Raw genomic sequence first — 20,035 nt, 5'->3', positions numbered from 1 at the left:
CTGGCGCCAAAACCAATGCGTCAGTAAATAAATTAAAAAAAAAAAGATGGAAGACTAGGTTTTTTTCTCCGCCCCGAGTTTCGACCACTGCATTTTCATACATTATCCAACGAAATAATACAAATTCCGTATTGTTCATATTCGAATGTAGCAGAATTTCAATGTACTACGAAAATCCGACTGGCAAAACTGTTTGGGATGTTTGTCAATACGGCCAACTCTACGTTCTGAATTTTTTCCTACCTGTGAGAAGAGATGGTTGCTAATAGGAACCTGATGAAATGAGAATCACATGCAGTATTCTCTTCACCATAAGAGTAATACAAATAAAAACATTTTGCCATGTATTCTTTCGTGTTTCCTGCTATCTCATTTAAATCCTGTCTGCCTAATAAACTCGAAACTAGAGCGAGACAACAGCAAGCGCGGAAGAATATACGTATCGTGTCATGTTTATATTTGTATTATTCTTATGCCTAATAGTGATACAGTCAGAAATGAAGCACGGCAATTGACTAGATTTTTAAATGTAAGATGACTAATTTCTGTGCAGAATTTGACATACTAAAGAAGCGGCCGCAAAGATTTTCAAACGGAGAAAAATTTTCGCCTAACTCTCGTTCAGAACATGTTCTATCATACGCAGTCTATTATTTGGCTCTTGTTGATCATTATCAAAGAAAGCAGCAGAGTGTAAGTAACAACAAATAGCAGTCTCTTGCCATTGTTTCGCTGATGAGACGATTCCGCTGTCTTGTTTTTTAATTGTAAGCGGCGGTAGCGCGCGCAAAAGCAAGCCATGCCGCGAGCGGCGACAGGCCGTAAACACGCTTATCAGAATGCGACAAACAATGTATGACACAGCACAGTAATGCATTTTCAGCTTACAGTGACGTAAACACCAATAACAAAGAAAACGGCACTTATCAGATCAAAGCAAAATAAGCAATCGATCCAAACCAGACGAAGCACGTGAAAAAGGAAGGGTACCCTTATAAATACGGACGGAGCGCCTGACGCATAGCAATGGCTACTTGGTAAAGCTTAACTGCTAAGCTTATGACTCGAACCAAACTACTGTAGCTGTATCGTCATTCATTATACCTAAATTGTGTCTCATATTAGAATGGACCAACTTTATTTCGATTTGAAGGCGCGGCCTAAAACTTCTCTCTCCCCTTGAATTTCGAGTCTCAGATTTCAGGTGCGGCTTAGATTCGGGAAATTTTGTTTTCCTTTATTTCGAGTCTCATTTCTCAGGTGCGGCTTAGATTCGAGTGCGGCTTAGATTCGAGTAAATACGGTAAGCGGCTGCTAGCCAGGGACTGTACAACTGGTCCTTACTTGTGTAGCGATATGGCCAAAAATTTTCTGTCAAAATTTCATTTTCTTGGATACACCGAGAAGATAATACGTAATCTTTCTCACCTGTTATTCCTGTTAGTCATTTATTTCCATTCTGGTAGTCTGAATATATGGATTTCGCTAGTAATTTTAACAACACTGATCATTCGCAAACCCAATAAACCACATAATAAGACAACGATTGGCATTAATCCGTTCGGCTTTATTCCACTCAGCTCGTATAGGCGCGTCCCCTTTTGTCTGTGGAAAGTTTATTTCTAGATGCGACGAGGATTCTCCCAAGAGACATCATGTACAGTATGCACGCATTCAAAAATCAACTTATGATTCATTCAGAAATCAACTTAAAATGTGTTCAAAAATGTTCAAAAACCAACAGGTATGCTTTTCAAAATCATATGAATAACCGATAGACCAATGTGCGCTGGATGCTAGGCGCTTTGTGAAACAAGTTTTTTTTCCCTCGAGAATATGAATTTTGCACCCCCTTCTCCCGGTAGCATCTAGCTGCTTGCTGTGACTGCTTGCACAGCCAACAGCCACATTCCTGTAGCCAAAAGCATGAGAAACTACTACTCAAATGTGACTCAATTGCACATGCACATGAGCCCACTCGTAACTGCTAAAATGAATCTGATATAAACAGCTGTGACTTCACGCTCATCGGAGGCAATTTGTTGTTATTGCATTTCATAGTCTTCCTAAAGTCTTTGACACATTTTGCTATTGGCAGATGCTTGCATGAACTCTGTGTGTCATTGTTGTAAATGGCACATTTCCTTTGCAATTTAAGTTATTTTCGTTTTTTTCTCTCGTTTACGTTTTATTGTTGAAGTATTATTCTGCAGTAGCAGGATACAGTAACATTCTTTGTTAGAGTATCGGTTCTTACCAGCCAAAATTACAAAAATTTAACATAAAACTAAAACAATGAAAAATTCCCAGAATTCTAAAAAAATCCTGTGTTTTTCCCGGTTTTCTCCTTGATGAAAAAGTTCCCAGTTTTTCGCAGATCTCCCGGTTGTCCTGGGTCATATACACCCTGTAATAGAACCCAGTACATTGCCCACAATGGTATGTGTTCATCTGAGACAAGGGTACCATCAGGAGTGCCTCAGGGAAGTGTGATAGGACTGCTATTATTTTCTAGATACATAAATGATCTGGCGGACAGGGTGGGCATCGATCTGTGGTTGTTTTCTTATGATGCTGTGGTGTACAGCAAAGTGTTGAAGTTGAATGACTGTAACTGTATATAAGATGACTTAGACAAATTGTCTAGTGAAACAGCAGCTACCTCTAAATGCAGAAACATGTAAGTTAAAGCAGATGAGAAGGAAAACCAAACCTATAATGTTTCAATACAGCATCAAAAGTGTCCAGCTTGACACAGTCATATCCTTTAAATATCTGGGCACAATGTTACCAAGTGATATGAAATGCAATGAGCACATGAAGATTGTGGTAGGCAAGGCAAATAGTCAAGTTAGGTTTACTGGGAGAATTTTGGGAAAGTGTGGTTCATCTGTAAAGGACACTGCATACAGGACACCAGGGTGACCTATTCTTGAGTATGGCTTGAATGCTTGGAATCCGTACCAGGTCAGATTAAAGGAAGACACTGAAGCAATTCAGGGGCTAAATTTATTACCAGCAGATTCAAACAACACGCAAGTGTTACGGACATACATCTGGAACTCAAATGGGAATCCCTAGTGGGAAGACAATATTCTTTCCCAGGAACACTATTCAGAAAATTTAGAGAACTGGCATTTAGAGTTGACTACAGAACAAGTCTACTGCTGCCAACAAACATATCAGGTAAGGACTATGAAGATAAGACACAAGAAATTAGGGCTCACACAGAGGCATACAGACAGTTGTTTTTCCCTTGCTACATTTGCAAGTGGAACAGGACAGAAAATGACTAGAGTGGTACAGGATACGCCCCGACAAGTGCCATATGGTGGGTTGTGGAGTATGTATGTAGATGTAGACAAATATCAAGCTGTGGGAACATAGTTTCAATAGCTTTGGAACAGCCAGTGGCCGTAGTCCCATCTCACAAAGCATTGTGGGCACTGACATCACCCAAATTGAGAAAGTGTGGGTGGAGTTGAGAAATCACTGCAGACTGGAGTTGAGAAATCACTGCAGACAACCGTGTTCTGAGACACCTCACCATCAGGAGGGAAATACCCATAACAGACAGTAAAATTCAGACACCTTCACACAAACAGCCACAGCCTCAAATTTGTATCAAGTGACATGCATTTGCCATAGACAGAGTCCAGAATGTACATACAAATTCAATAGCTACTGATGGTAGAGGTTTGCATCACTGGGAACCAAGTTTCCTGGAGGTCAATGCAGAAAGCAGAGGAAACACAGAAGTGAACATGTCGCAGCTTAGCCTGGTGGTGGATAAAACCACTACAGTTCTACTGGGGGGGATCACACTATTTGTATCCTGTGAGAATGTGAGGGGACCAAGGAGGCAGGTCATGCTCCAGGCTCGCCTGCAACCACAGTTGTGAGGATATGGCATCAACACACATCAGTTCTAAAGCAGGTTGTGCAGGGGAATCCAGTGCCACAGGAGTCACCCCGAACTCTGCCCCGGAGCCCAGTGGCATAGGAACTATCAGAACCTCCTTCATCTTGGATGTCTCCATTTTGTACCTTTTCTCCTTGGATGATTTCGACATCCATGAGGAACTGTTTGCCATGGTTTCAGGGAGAGAATAGGAAAACGAAGCCCTATGACCAGCAACCCGTGGCTCCTTCAGCCACTGGCTGGTACCCAATTCCATATCAGCAGAATCTTGGGAGTGTCCTGAGGGACCCCTCCCTGATGAGGGATGCCAGAGAAGGGTGTTTCTTCTCCGGCTGGGGGTTGGGGATTGAAGTCTCCAGTGCATGGGGAGTCAACGATCCCAAAGTGGGTGTGGGGGAAACAATAGGAGGCCAGCTCCCAACCTCCAGGAAACTAAGTCTATGTAAAGATTTTTTAAATTACTGCTACCACTCACTAACTTTGTCAACAATTGTACTACTTATTTATTTAGTGACATGTTTCAAGGGAATTCCTCATCTTCAGGCTAAATGACATTACAAAAATAATTTTACAATAAGGTCATACTGATGTTACATAGTCTTTTCATAAATGCTGTAGTTATCTTTGTTATGTATGACCTTATTGTAAAATAGTTTTTGTAACGCCATTTAGCCTGAAGATGAGGTATTCCCTCGAAACATGTTGCTAAATAAATAAGTAATACAATAGTTGACAAAGTTTGTGACTGGTAGCGGTAAATTAAAAAAAACCTTTACATATTTCTTGAGAAAGTCACGGTTGAAAAATAGTCAAAATGGCTTCAAACTGAGTCTAGTCGAGCAGCCTTGAGGGCTCAGCATAGAAGAAGCAAAGGGAAAGGGTACTCTTGCTAGAGAGGATGATGTCATCATAGCTGTAGCAAACATCATTGTCGTATGTACAGGATGCTAACAACTGTATTTCTTCTTGGCTTCCTGGTACACAAGTCGCTCAAGAGTCTTGTATGCTTGTATTTTCTTTTCTCTTTGGAATATGGTGCAGTCTGCTGAAGGGGGGGAACGGTGTTCTGCATGGCTGACACAGACAGGGAGAGGGATAACAGGAGCGTTTGAGTGCAATTGACATCTACAATGTCTACAGATGGGGCTGGCATTGCAACTCAAAGACATGTGCTCAAATCTCATGCACTTGAAGCACCACATGGAAAGGGGAAAATATGATTTCACAGTGCATCCCAACATCATCACCTTGACATTTTCAGGCAACGAGTCATCTTCAAAGGTGGCAATGAAGGCCCCAGTGTCAACCCTATTGTCCTTTGACCTTCTCTGGACACAATGGGGAAAATGTGCACCCCATCATTCCAAATTGGCATGTAACTTGTAACCGGTCTGTAAAAGGAGGTCACAGTGGGAAACGATACCCTATGCCCCCACTGAGACTGTTATGGAGAGTGATAGTTATAAGAATGTCACACATCTTATCAAAGGCCTGCAACACTGAAAACTAAGTATTGCTGGGAGTATTTCTCCCCATTTCTTGGCTCTATGTTCATCCCACAGCGCACCCAGGGAAGGAAACATTGTGGAATCATATCTCTCCACATTGTATTAATCCTTTCCTTCCAAAGAGACTGCTGGGGCCATGTGGCCATCAACAGAATAAAGTTTAAGCCAATTCATTTCAAAGTCATCAACCTTGGTACCACCAATTACCCCCACAGGCACCAACCTGCCACAGCAATGGCTATCTGGAGCATTGCCCGGATTCCCCATGCCCCAGCAACGACAGACACATACTTCTTGGCATAAATAGGGAGTTTTCAGCACAGGCACCAATAGTCCGATACTTCCGTGGTCTGGGGGGCTACCACCATGCAACCACCCCCCCAACAGGATGTCTACCGTGTTGGGTTTTGGGTGTATCATTTTTGCCAGAAAAGCAGCTGGCAAAGATAGAAAAGCACAAAGCTGGAAATGTAAATTTCATTGGGCGAACTTTCCTGCATGATCCACACTACTGCAAAATTTGGAAGAGGAATGGTTGATCAAACTCAACAACGAGAACCACATGGTGAAGGATGAAAAGCTGCAGAACATGCCAGAAGCTGTATAATGTGCCAGAAGAGAGAGAGAGAGAGAGAGAGAGAGAGAGAGAGAGAGAGAGAGAGAGAGAGAGAGACTACTGTAATCTTGCCCACCAAATACTTATTAAATAGAGACAATTACCAAAAAACTGAGAGAGAGAGAGAGAGAGAGAGAGAGAGCAATATTGTCATCCCTCGACAACAGTGACGTGTGTGTGTGTGTGTGTGTGTGTGTGTGTGTGTGTGTGTGTGAGGGGGGGGGGGGGGGGGGCTTTCTTAAGAAGTCTGAAAGCTAAGCAATTTTCCATTTCTTCTTCATACCTCTTGTATTATGTGGGGACCAGTCTATCCACGTTTACATATTATCATTCAGATAATTTCATTTCTTTATAACATTTGTTATTTTAATAACCCATGCAGGTTATCAACAGATTAATGAAATATTTCTACTACTTATCCACTGATTATTGCAGAAAAATTAAATTTTAATACCTCATTAATGTCAAGTTCATCACATAGGGGGTATTAACTCAAATGGACAGGGATGAGGCAATTTAGCCATAGCCACATTAAAGAAACCACTCCAGTATTTTTCCCAAATGATTCAGGAAAACTACATCATCTAAATCAAGCCAGATGGTGTTTCAAACCTTGCTAATCCTGAACTCATGACTAATACCTTAACAACTACACTGTCTCGTTTCACAGTCACAGCAACTGTGAAATACTAAGAAGAGGACTTTTGCATGTGGAAAAGTTCTGTTCTGCACAATTAAGATGGAATGTATAATAGGCTAATGCAGGTAGATGAATACAGCAGTTTAAATCCAAATAAATTCCCATGGTGAATATGATCTAAGAATCTCATCATAATGTGATAAGACATAGTTATTAAAATTACAAAATATTGCACAAAATAATGCACAAAATAATGCTACTGATTTCTAATCACCCAGTTGCTTTTTAAAAGGTACTGGCCATCATTGTTACTTACACGGTTAACATTTTCAATAGCACCATAGAGACCCAGGGTGCCACCAAAATTATGCAGCATGCACCAAATAAATGGCTGACCAAAATACGAATCCAGTTCTTCGTAATGTGGACTGAGTTCAGACTGTAAGTCCAGTACAATCATACGACCCTAAAATGGAAGATACAAAGAATTATATTACACACCAATCATTCAATACAGGGCTATAACATAAGATAATGCTGTTTGTCAAATTATTAGTACAGGAAGAAAGCTCCAGTGAAGATTAATGAATGTGTCTGATAAACAATAAACAAGTATTAGTGGGTGAACAGCAGTTACTAAGTATAGCTGGGAAAGTAAATCCTTTTTGAAAAGCAGCAACTTACATATTATTGTTTAAAATTCTCATTTATATACAAGAAATACTTCCCGAACAAAAAGAGAATACGTTACTGTTTTGATTGCAGAAGAGTTTGGTATTCGTTCAAATATCAGAAAAAGTGTGTAGTATAAACTAGGTTTCAGGTATAAACTACAAGAAAGACATCAACAAAACAATGTTCATTGCCCCTGAACTTGCTTAATATATTCTTATGCATGACAACTACATAAATGCTGTTATATCTAAGACATAAATGAATAAGGGAAAAAAAAGTTTGCATGTGTGATAAAGAACGAAATACTGACGTATTTCTTGATTTCCATTTTGTCCTGTGCTGCTGTCTCAATCCACTTTTCTGACAGCTTTGTGACTTAATCTTAGAACTGTCTTTCCCATACAAAAACTTTCTTCTGTTTTCCAAGGTAAATGGACCTGTGTCTTTCAAAGCTACTGTTTGTATCATCTTCTGTTTGTGACTGTGTCTTCTTGAAGATTTGTCTTCTTGACATGACAGTCACTTCCTCATGTATACTTCTACAACTCTAAGCTTTCCACTAATAAAGGATCCTCTGTTTGGCAAGAAACTTCTCAATGGTTCACACTCTCAGATATTAACAATAACTCACTGATATTTCAGGCACAACAGAAATCACAGTTTTGATGTTCGATGATGATGTAAAACTCAGCTTTCTCAGTTCATTCATAAGATCCAGAAGGCTGTAAATAGTAGGGACCAGGTTGATTCTGTGTTTATTGCCATCTGGCAAGTGTTCAGTACACATTCATACAGTCACAAGGTAAACAAAATACTTGCTTATAGAATACCGAGACAGATATGTGAATTGAAGACTTCCTCTCAAATAGAACTCATCACATCATTCTTACCGTACAGACATCATCAGAAATGAAAATACACACATCAAATAAAGTTTTCCATCACCTCGGTTCCGCGAGCTCCGGAACCTGTACAGAAAATTGGAAAAAGAGATCAACATAAACATCATTTCCGCCCGTTTTATTGCTCATGAAAACCACACATCGCATGTTGCACCACCATACAGCGAGACCTTCAGAGGTGGTGGTCCAGAATGCTGTACACACCGGTACCTCTAAGACCCAGTAGCACGTCCTCTTGCACTGATGCATGCCTGTATTCCTCACGGCATACTATCCACAAGTTCATCAATGCACTGTTGGTCCAGACTGTCCCATCCCTCAACGGCGATTCAGCGTAGATCCGTCAGAGCGGTTGATGGATCACATCGTTCATAAACAGCCCTTTTCAATCTACCCCAGGCATGATCAACAGAGTTCATGTCTGGAGAGCTTGCTGCCCACTTTAGTAGAGGCATGTCGTTATCCTAAAGGAAGTCATTCACAAGATACGCACAATGGGGGCACGAATTGTCATCCATGAAGACGAATGCCTTGCCAATATGCTTCCAATATGGCTGCATTATCGATTGAAGGATGGCATTCACATATTGTACAGCCATTATGGTGCCTTCCATGACCACCAGCGGTATACGTCAGCCCCACATAATACCACCCCAAAACAGCAGGTAATCTCCACTTTGGTGCACTCGCTGGACAGTGTGTCTAAGGCGTTCAGCCTGACCAGGTTGCCTGCAAACACGTCTCCGACGATTGTCTGGTTGAAGGCATATTCGACACTCATCGGTGAAGAGAACTTTGTAGTGATTCGAGAATTTCTGTGTAAATTCTGGAACCACTCAGCCTTCTACCGTCTCAAACACACGATATTCTGGATATGAGTGAGGGTGGTAGAATCCTACCTTCTGCAAGTCACATGTTTGTGTGTGCAGATTTAAAATCAGTCGCAGGAAGAGAGTAGAAACAGCGGACGAATGGCACCGACAAGTACCTCTTGGGCAATCCATAAATGGTTTAGTATCTGTGTAAGAAGAACCATGGAGTTTATATGCAGCTCTGTGCTTATTGTGTCATTGACTACTGTTATTAAAACAAGGACAGTTGAAAAAGAACTCTTAAAAACTCTTGACATAACGTTGCCATAGGCAAGACTTATTTTCTGATTCGTGTTACGAGAAGTTATGGTATCTAAGCCAACTTTCTTTTAATTGTAACCCAATTTGTTTCTGACGTTCTGCTGTACAAAAAACTTACAGGAAGTTACATATTTATGTGTAAAGTGTGAGTTTTATTGTGTATGGAGGTCAAATACATCGTTAATTGACAAAAAGTAAAGTTTGTATGTCTACTTATTTCATTAAGTAGAAAGAGCCTAAAAATTCCTGTACCTAGCGTTAGTCGACGGAGAAGAAGTCAAGAGGGTTTCCAGCAGCCGGCTACCCAGTAAAGAAGAGTGGCTGCAAGTTCCAAGTTTAAGTCACCTCATAAAGAAGTGGAAGGTGGTTTTGGGGAATAATCCGATATAACACAGATTCACATTCACACTTTAAGTCTTTAGAACGTTAGAACATGATGCCAATCCTGAGCGGTCCATTCAGCATATTGTTGGGCCCATCTGTACCACGCTGCATGGTGTCATGGTTGCAAAGATGGACTTCGTCATGGACGTCGGGAGTGAAATTGCGCATCATGCAGCCTATTGCACACAGTTTGAGTCATAACACGACGTCCTGTGGCTGCACGAAAAGCATTATTCAACACCGTGGCATTGCTGTCAGGGTTCCTCCGAGCCATAATCCATAGGTAGCAGTCACCCACTGCAGTAGTAGCCATTGGGCATGTCATCGACAGTTCCTGTCTCTCTATGTCTCCTCCACGTTTGAACAACATCGATTTGGTTCACTCCGAGATGCCTGGACACTTCCCTTGCTGAGAGCCCTTTCTGGCACAAAGTAACAATGTGGATGTGATCGAACTGCAGTATTGACTGTCTACGCATGGTTGAACTTCAGACAACACGAGCCGATTACCTCCTTCCTGGTGGAATGACTGGTACTGATCGGCTGTCGGATCCCCTGCGGCTAATAAGCGCTGCTCATGCATGGTTGTTTACATCTTTGGGCGGTTTAGTGACATCTCTGAACAGTCAAAGGGACTGTGTCTGTGATACAATATCCACAGTCAACATATATCTTCAGGAGTTCTGGGAACTGGGGTAATGCAAAACTTTTTTTGATGTATGTAGTATCTGATGCAAGTCAAGTATGATAGGACCATTACTGTTCACAATATACTGGATGTGTCTCATTTGTCATCAGGTGCATTTTGTCTAGTGTTTTGGCACATATTTTCAATTTTAATTTTGCAGTGTGTAGATGGAGTCAGTCTAAACAAATACTTCTCACCATGTGTTTCAACAGAAAATGTCAATCTGTTTCTTACTACAAACCAAATGCTTATCAAGATACGCCCATTCAATAGAATGGTTTCAAATTGGGATAGTGTGATACTTGGTTTAAGTGGTACATGTTAACAGAGCAGGCAAACTGAAAAGACAAAAATAACCACTACTCTAACAGGGGCTGTGCAACACTGTTGCACAGTGTAAGCAAACAACACAGCTCATTTCCCTGTCTCATGTGTTGGACCATACCATGCAGTCTTCCTGATTGTTGACTAATTGATTCAATACACTTTGCACTATTACTCAGATCAAAGGGATACAACCAAATGTCATACCCTGCGACAGACAATCTGCTGAAATGGGCCACATCAATGTTAAGGAAAAACGATTAGGATTTAATGTCCCGTTGACTACAAGATCACTACAGGAGATAGATTAGATTACATTAGATTCAGTTTTCGTTCCATAGACCCAAAAAATAAGATGATTCTCATGGGTGTGGAACATGTCAGAAACTATAACATAAAAAACATAAAACATTTGAATATAATACTTACTACCCTGATCACTTGCCAGGAGATAGTCAAAATAGATGAATACAATACAGTAAAATGCAACAGCTAATATTTACAGAATTAATACACTGTCAGAACGAAACATTGTCATGCACTATTAATAAATTTATCAAACACAAAATACGTAATGTTGACGGTTGTGACAAAGTGCTGTCAAAACTGAAATCTAACAGACATTTTTACTTAAGCTGGCCTAACAGTCTCTGTTACAATATTCACTTATAGAGTAGAAGGAGTTGCCTATCAAAAAGTCTTCCAAACATTGTTTAAACCATGCTTTGTCTGAAACCAAGTTGCTGGCAATTTATTGAAAATGTGTGTTCCTGAATATTGGACTTCCTTCTGCACCAAGGTAAGTGATTTTAGGTCTTTATGTAATTTGTTCTTATTCCTAGTATTGCTATTATGTTTTGAGCTATTGGTTGGAAATAAAGATATATTACTTGCAAGGAATAAATATACTGAGAAGCAATGGTTAGAATACAACGTTCCTTGAATAGGTTTCTACATGATGTTCTTGAATTTACACCACAAACAATTCTTATTACATGCTTTTGCATGCTAAAAACTTTTGCTCGGTTTGATGAGTTACCCCAGAATATGATCCTGTATGACGTAACAGAATGAAATTAAGCAAAGCATGCAAGCTTTTTTATATTTATATCTCCAACATCTGACAACATTCTCACACCAAATACAGATTTGTTTAGGCACTTAAGCAGTTCTGTGGTATGCCCTTCCCAACTAAATTTATTATCGAGTTGTAGTCCCAGAAATTTAACAATGTCAACCTCTTCAATCTGCATGTGTTCATATGTTATACACATGCTGGAAGGAAACCTCTTACAGGTTCTGAACTGCTTATAGTAGGTCTTTTCAGAGTTTAATGAGAGTGAATTAGTTTTAAACCATTTATAAATGCCAGTGAAAATTTGATTAGCAGTTATTTCTAAATTTGTACTTGGCTTGCTACTTATCGCAATGTTTGTATCATCTGCAAACAAGGCCATTAATGTACACAAGAAAAAGCAATGGACCCCAGATGGAACACCACATGTAATTAATTCCCAGTCAGATGAAGACTGACTGCTTACTGCACAGGTATTTCGCAATGACACCCTTTGTTTCCTGTTAGATAAGACACAAATAAGACACAAACCATTTCACAGCACTACTGGTGACACCATAATATTCTAATTTACTTAAGAGAATGGTGTGGTTCACACTGTCAAAGGCTTTGACAGGTCACAGAAATTGCCAGTAGCCTCTAATTTATTATCTAATAAATTAAGTACACGCTCACTGTAAGCATAAATAGATTTCTCTATATCAGAACCCTTAAGAAACCCAAACTCTGACTTGGACAATATATTATTTGTAGTCAGATGCTTAAGGAGCCACTTGAACACAACCTTTTCAAATATTTTTAGAAAGTCGGCAAAAGTGAAATTGGTCAATAAATTGATGGTATCTCTTTATCCCCCTTCTACAAGAGGCTTCACTTCAGCATATTTTAGCCAGTCTGGAAATGTTCTGCTGATAAGAGGTTGATTGCACAAATAACTTAAGATAGAACTCAACTCGCATGAGCACTCTTTGAGTAACTTCATTGATATGTTATCATAACCACTAGAACACTTAGATTTTAAGGATTTTATGATGGATGCTACTTCATTTCCATTCTACTGAAGTTATTTTTAAAGACTGGCTCAGATATTCCATTGCACTGTTCACCAAACCTGATAACCCCAAGCTGTCAGTAACAGAGACAGTAATTGAGACAGGGTAGAGGGGGGGGGGGGGGGGGGGGGGCGGCACAGAGGAAAGTCAGCCATGTCCTTATCAAAGGAAGCATCCCAGCATTATCCGTAACAGATTTATAGACTGCACAGAAAACCTAATGTGGATGGCTGAATGGTGTCTAGAACCACTATCCTCCCAAATGCTATTCTAGTGTCTTACTATTGTGCATAAGCAGCAGCCAGCAGCAAGTCATACTCTGAGCTCACTTATTTGTTTCATAGTTTAATTCTTAATTTCTTTGTGTGTTTTTGGGTATTTGCATAGTTTAATTCATAAATTTCGGGTGTATTACAGCATTTGAGAGTTGCAGCATCGTGTTTTAGTGCCTGAATAGTGTAAATTCGCGTCGTTGTCAGTCATCTGTTTTTGTTTTGAATGGCCAGTGTCGGCTGGTCACAGCCAGTGAGCTCCCTGCAGCCATTGGATAAGCAGCAGCCAGCAGCAAGTCGTACTCTGAGCTCACTTATTTGTTTCATAGATTAATTCTTAATTTCTTTGCGTGTTTTGGGTACTTGCATAGTTTAATTCATAAATTTCGGGTGTATTATAGTATTTGAGAGTTGCAGCATCATGTTTTAGTACCTGAATAGGGCAAATTTGCATATTCATCAGTCATCTGTTTATTTTGAACGGCTTGTGAGATAGAAGAGAGGAAAAAAATTGTTATTGATGGATAGAGACTGTGCCTGTTGTGTACGGATTCAGGGGGAATTGGCCATCGTCCGTAAACAGCTGGAAGCTGTGTTGGCTGTGGTCGACAGGCTCCAGGCTGTTGCCCTGGGTACAGTGACATTGGGACACACGAGGCGATCGCTTTGGCGCCTCTGGAACCTGTAGCATCGCCTGGGATCTCTGATGCCACCGCACCCTCGGATTCGGACGTCCCTGCCCGTCGACACTTGCCTGACGGTGATTGGCGAACTGTGGCGGGGTCGTGAATCCCTGGGCGGAAGGCAAATGTCAGTGCTGGCCACAAGGCTGTACCCTTATGCCTCCGTAACAGGTTTGAGGTGCTGCCCACTGCTGAAAGTACTTCTGAGCCAGCAAGGGCGGCCTCGCCTGTTGCAGCAGTGGCTGGTCTTCCTGAGAGGTCTGGACAAGTGCAGAGGGTGGGATTACTTGTCACAGGGGCAGTGGTTACCACACTGGACTCGCATTCGGGAGGACGACGGTTCAATCCCGTCTCCAGCCACCCTGATTTAGGTTTTCCGTGATTTCCCTAAATCACTTCAGGCAAATGCCGGGATGGTTCCTTTGAAAGCGCACGGCCGATTTCCTTCCCAATCCTTCCCTAACCCGAGCATGAGCTCCGTCTCTAATGACCTCGTTGTCGACGGGACGTTACACACTAACCACCACCACCACACCACCACCACCACCACTTGTCATAGGGAGCTCCAATGTTAGACAGGTGATGGAGCTCCTTAGGGATATGGCAGCTAAGGACGGGAAGAAAGCCAATGAGCATTCCGTGTGCATACCAGGGAGAGTCATCCAAGATGTGGAAAGGTTCCTCCTACCAGATGCCATGAAGGGTACAGGGTGCAGCCACCATCTGCAGCATCGTCGACAGGACCGAGTGCAGACCTTTGGTACAGAGCCGAGTGGAGAGTCTGAATCAGAGGCTCAGACAGTTCTGTGACCGTGTAGGCTGCAGATTCCTCGATTTGTGCCATATGATGGTGGGGTTTCGGGTTCCGCTAAATAGGTCAGGTGTCCAGTACTCACAGGAGGTGGCTACATGGGTAGCAGGGGCTGTGTGGTGTGTACTGGGTGGTTTTTTTAGGTTAGACAGTCTTGGGAAAGATCAAAAAGGGCTCCAGTCTCAAAGGGAACAGGGTAAAGAAACGACAAGAATCGACCAAGCAACAGTCGGTATAGTAGTTGTAAATTGTTGTAGCTGTGTTGGAAAAGTACCAGAGCTTCAAGCGCTGATAGAAAGCACTGAAGCTGAAATCGTTATATGAACAGAAAGATGGCTAAAGCCGGAGATAAATTCTGCCGAAATTTTTACAGAGGCGCAAACCGTGTTCAGAAAGGATAGATTAAATAAAGTAGGTGGTGGTGTGTTTGTGTCTGTTGGTAGTAGTTTATCTTGTAGTGAAGTTGAAATAGATAGTTCCTGCGAATTACTATGAGTAAGGATATACTCAACAGCCGACCCAAAATAATAATTGGCTCCTCCTACCGACCCCCCGACTCAGATAATACAATATATGAACGCTTCAAAGAAAACGTGAATCTCATTACAAATAAGTACCCCACTCATACAGTTATAATTGGTGGAGACTTAAATCTACCCTCGATTTGTTGGCGAAAATACATGTTCAAAGACGGTGGTAGACAGAAAACATCTTCCGAAATTGTACTAAATACTTTCTCTGAGAATTACTTTGAACAATTAGTTCATAAGCCCACACTAATTGTAAATTGTTACGAAAACACACTTGACCTCTTAGCCAGAAATAATCCCGATCTAATAGAGAACATCATGACAGATACAGGGATTAGTGAACACAAGGACATTGTAGCAAGGCTCAAAACCACTACAAATAAACACAAAATATATCTATTTAAAACAGCAGATAAAAATTCGCTTGATGCCATCCTAAGAGAGAGTCTCCATTCCTTCCAAGCTAATTATGTAAGTGTAGACCAGTGTTCTGACAAGTTTTGTATCCCATGGTGGATCAGTCCTGTCTCTTATTAACTTATGCGATATGAATTGACCTCAACAACAACAGACCAGATATGGCTCAAATTCAAAGATGCAGTATCGACAGCAATAGACAAATTAATACCGCAGAAGTTAGTAAGAGACAGGACTGATCCACCATGGTATACAAAACATGTCAGTACACTGTTGCAGAAGCAACAAAAAAAGCATGCCAAATTCGGAAGAACGCAAAATCCCCAAGACTGGCTAAGTTTCATGGAAGCTCGAAATTTAGTGCGGACGTCAATGCGAGATGTTTTTAATAGTTTCTACAATCAAATATTGTCTCAAAATAGGGTAGAAAACCCAAAGACATTCTGGTCGTATGTAAAGTACACCAGTGGCAAAAAACAGTCAATACCGTCACTGCGCGGTAGTGATGGAAATGTTACCGATGATGGTACCACTAAAGCGGAGTTACTAAATACAGTTTTCCGTAATTCTTTCATGAAAGAAGACGAAGTAAATATTTCAGAATTCGAAACCAGAACAGCTGTTAGCAAGAGTGACATAAAAGAAGATATCTTTGGTGATGCAAAACAACTCAAATCACTTAAGTAAGGCAAGTTTTCTGGTCCAGATGGTATACCAATCAGGTTTCTCTCAGAGTATGCAGACACAGCAGCGCCTATCTTAGCAATCATATACAACCACTCACTTGACGTAAGAAGACTGGAAAGTAGCACAGGTCACACCAATATTCAAGAAGGGAAATAGGAGTAACCGACTGAATTACAGACATATCACTGACCTCAATTTGCAGTAGGATTTTGGAGCACATACTGTACTCGAACATTATGAATCACCTCGAAGAAAATGACTTATTGATACATAACCAACACAAATTCAGAAAATATTGTTTTTGTGCAACACAGCTAGCTCTTTATTCCCATGAAGTAATGAGTGCTATCGAGAAGGGGTCTCAGAGCGATTTCATATTCCTGGATTTCCAGAAGGCTTTTGATACTGTTCCTCACAAGCGACTATTAATCAAATTGCGTGCATATGGAGTATCATCTCAGTTGTGTGACTGGATTTGTGATTTCCTCTCAGAGAGGTCACAGTTCATAGTGACAGACGGTAAATCATCGAGTAGAACAGAAGCGATATCCGGCGTTCCACAAGGTAGTGTCATAGGCCCTCTGCTGTTTCTGATTTATATAAATGATCTAGGTGAGAATCGGAGTAGCCCCCTTAGATTGTTTGCAGATGATGATGTAATTTACTGTCTAGTAAAATCATCAGACAATCAATTCCAATTACAAAATGATCTAGTGAGAATTTCTGTATGGTGTGAAAAGTGGCCATTAGCACTACATAAAGAAAAGTGCAAGGTCATCCACATGGGTACTAAAAGAAGTCAGATAAATTTTGGGTATACGATAAACCGCACAAATCTAAGGGCTGTCAATTCAACTAAATACCTAGGAATTACAATTACGAGCAACTTAAATTGGAAAGACCACATAAATCATATTGTGGGGAAGGCGACACAAAGATTGTGCTTTGTTGGCAGAACACTTAGAAGATGCGACAAACCTACTAAAGAGACAGCCTACATTGCACTTGTCCATCCCCTGCTGGAATATTGCTGCGTGGTATGGGATCCTTACCAGGTAGGATTGACAGAGGACATCGAAAAAGTGCAAAGAAGGGCAGCTCGTTTCGTGTTATCACGCAATAGGGGTGAGAGTGTCACTGATATGATACGTGAGTTGGGGTGGCAGTCACTGAGCTCGAACGGGAAGATTTAGATGTTTCTTCTTCCCACGCGCCATTCAGGAGTGGAATGGTAGAAAAGTATTATGAAAATGGTTCGACGAACCCTCTGCCAGGCACTTAAGTGTGAATTGCAGAGTAACCATGTAGATGTAGACTGTGCCACCTTTCTTGGGGTTTTCAACGTGATGTCACTGAAAATCTCAGTGAGCAATTTTATGTATGTATAAATAATTTGATGATTATATTTTGGAGTAAAATATTTAAAAAGAGAGGTGCTATAAAAATTATTTTCTGTCTTCACCTACCTCCAGAACTTTAAACTGCAGACACTTTCTTAGGCCTACAAAATCAGTCCTTTAAAATATTGTCTAAGTTACTTTCCAACAACTGGAAGTCACATTCAAGCTGACAAGAGCACATTTAAAACTCTTTCACAAAGTACCTATATCCACAATTCACAGGCCTAGTCATTTTGAATATTCTGTGTAACTCAACAGTTAATAAGGTAGTAATGTTTACTTCAATGGGATCTAATGTTGCAGATCACAATTAGCTCACTCTGCAACCGTTATATTTGTAACAATGGAAAGTTCTATCAAGAAAACTAACAAATATGAGAGTGAATTGCCTGCTAGTACTTACATTCAGGAGGCTAACTGTTTATACTGCCAGTACAGAGACATAAAGGTAAGACTAATGACATTACACTAGCTTTTGGCACCAATGTTTCTTCATCAAGAAGCAGGGAGAGATAGAGGGGTTAAGGTTGAAAAGGAGAGGCAGGATACAAAAATGTTTTACAAACCACCATTAGTTTAACTACAAATGTTGGAGGAATATTACAGAGTATAACTGTTTTGCTTACTTCCAGAACTTAGTATCTAGAATTCTCTAGAATTAAGACAAAACTAGAAAGAACACAGACTACAAGTTTACCTCCTATTTTAAATCAACCACACAGCACAATTAATACCCTTCTCCCTTTCCCCCAAATTATACATCCCTCATTCACATCTTTATCTTTCAATTAAATACATTGAAAAGGTATTCAAAATTAATTTACATGAGTATGATACATAATACAATGAGTTGACGACACTATCTCAACTTACTTTTGGAACTGAAGAAATATAAGCACGTACTCTTTCAACAGTCCAAAATGATTGCTCATGTACAAAAGCCCAATTTTGCAACATCCTAAACAACAAAGAAAGCAAAAGAAACATGAAAACAATGTGCACCAGTTACACAAATGCATGAGCATAGATGACAAACTGAATTCTGTGTGAAGATTCATGTGTCTTTGTAATTATGTTTGTAGTCATACACATGCATGCTGTTTGAGCTCCGCAGTTGTCCAGCGTAGAGGTGCTGAATACAACTGATAGTTTGTCTTTCAAAATTACAAAACACAAGCTAAAATGCTGTGTCGGTGTTTGCTTGATAAAAGCAAACTCTGTGTTATTTTTAATTGATCACGACAATCTTCAGTATGCTTTTACTCATGAGCACATACCAAATCACAAAAGAGTTACAAACTGTATACACATAACATAGAGACATACCATATTAAGTGGACATGAGAACTGACAGTCACAGACATTATGAAAAAATACTGAACTATCATGCAGTTTACTGTAGAAAATACATTGCAGCACCTGACAATGGCCTTCATTCTACCATAGTACCGTGCGCGCGCGCGCGTGTGTGTGTGTGTGTGTGTGTGTGTGTGTGTGTGTGATTTAAGGGCACTAAACTACAAAGTTATCAGCACCCTCACAGAATCATCTGAAAACTCAATCCCCAGGTGCAGTGCTCTAAAGTTTTAGATATGCGGGCTGCTCAATCATATGTCACTCCCACTGCCACACTACATTTCCCTTTGCTTTTCGCTCATTATCTTTATTCATTTCCTCTCCCTCCCTATTGTGTTGTATTTTAACAAAGCGTGAACATGACGTTCACTGACATGAAAAACCCTACTTCATTTCATTTAGAGGTTGAAAGGAAAAAAAACAAGAGTGACCTTCAAGATACCATCCTAGCTTTCACAATGGTTTTTGAGTTTTCTCTCAAGACTGATGATGATTTGAGACTCTTTCCTCCCTCTCTTTTACATATCCAATATTTCATTAGTGAACAGTATCACATGCTCTTGTTAATTTTTCTTTTCCAAAATACATTCGTCATACCATGCACTAGTGCATGTGAATGTCGAGTGCGCCGAGTGTGGTGTCACCGCATGTCCATGTTTGTTCGCCTGTCAACTGTATTAGCGTGGCCCGGCCACTGGAGGCCGCCTGTGGCAGATGTTCTCAAGGCGAGGTCTCCACTGCAACGTCTGCCAGCAACTCACTCATATATACATGCACAATGCAGTGCTAACTGAGCCCTCTTTTATGTCCTTCCAATGAGTCGTCCATATCAGTGTACTTTGAGTTGTTACATGGGAATCTACAGGAGTCTGTTTTCTATTACTGTTAAGTGCTCCATGAATACAGTCATATTTGTGTTACTTGAACCGGTCTCATGTACTATGTAGTTACATGATTGGC

At 40.6% G+C, this 20,035-nt stretch overlaps 1 protein-coding gene across 5 annotated transcripts in view; it reads right to left on the bottom strand.

Moving 5' to 3' along the window:
* LOC124615485 (alpha-N-acetylglucosaminidase) overlaps nucleotides 1-20,035 on the bottom strand; it is a 372,979-nt gene that overhangs the window by 252,262 nt on the left and 100,682 nt on the right. For 3 of the 5 annotated variants that reach the window (XM_047143421.1, XM_047143418.1, XM_047143419.1), the window contains exons 9-10: nucleotides 18,593-18,677; nucleotides 7,003-7,152 (exon numbers count right to left, since the gene is read on the bottom strand). In XM_047143421.1, coding sequence (XP_046999377.1) covers nucleotides 7,003-7,152; nucleotides 18,593-18,677 — 235 coding nt within the window. The remainder of the gene's footprint in view (nucleotides 1-7,002; nucleotides 7,153-18,592; nucleotides 18,678-20,035) is intronic. The other 2 variants (XM_047143422.1, XM_047143420.1) reach the window with 1 other exon arrangement.

Source organism: Schistocerca americana, chromosome 5 (genome assembly GCF_021461395.2).
Source record: "Schistocerca americana isolate TAMUIC-IGC-003095 chromosome 5, iqSchAmer2.1, whole genome shotgun sequence".
Taxonomy (NCBI): domain Eukaryota; kingdom Metazoa; phylum Arthropoda; class Insecta; order Orthoptera; family Acrididae; genus Schistocerca; species Schistocerca americana.
Note: the sequence above shows the minus strand (reverse complement) of the source record. Positions and strands in the feature narration are given on the sequence as shown.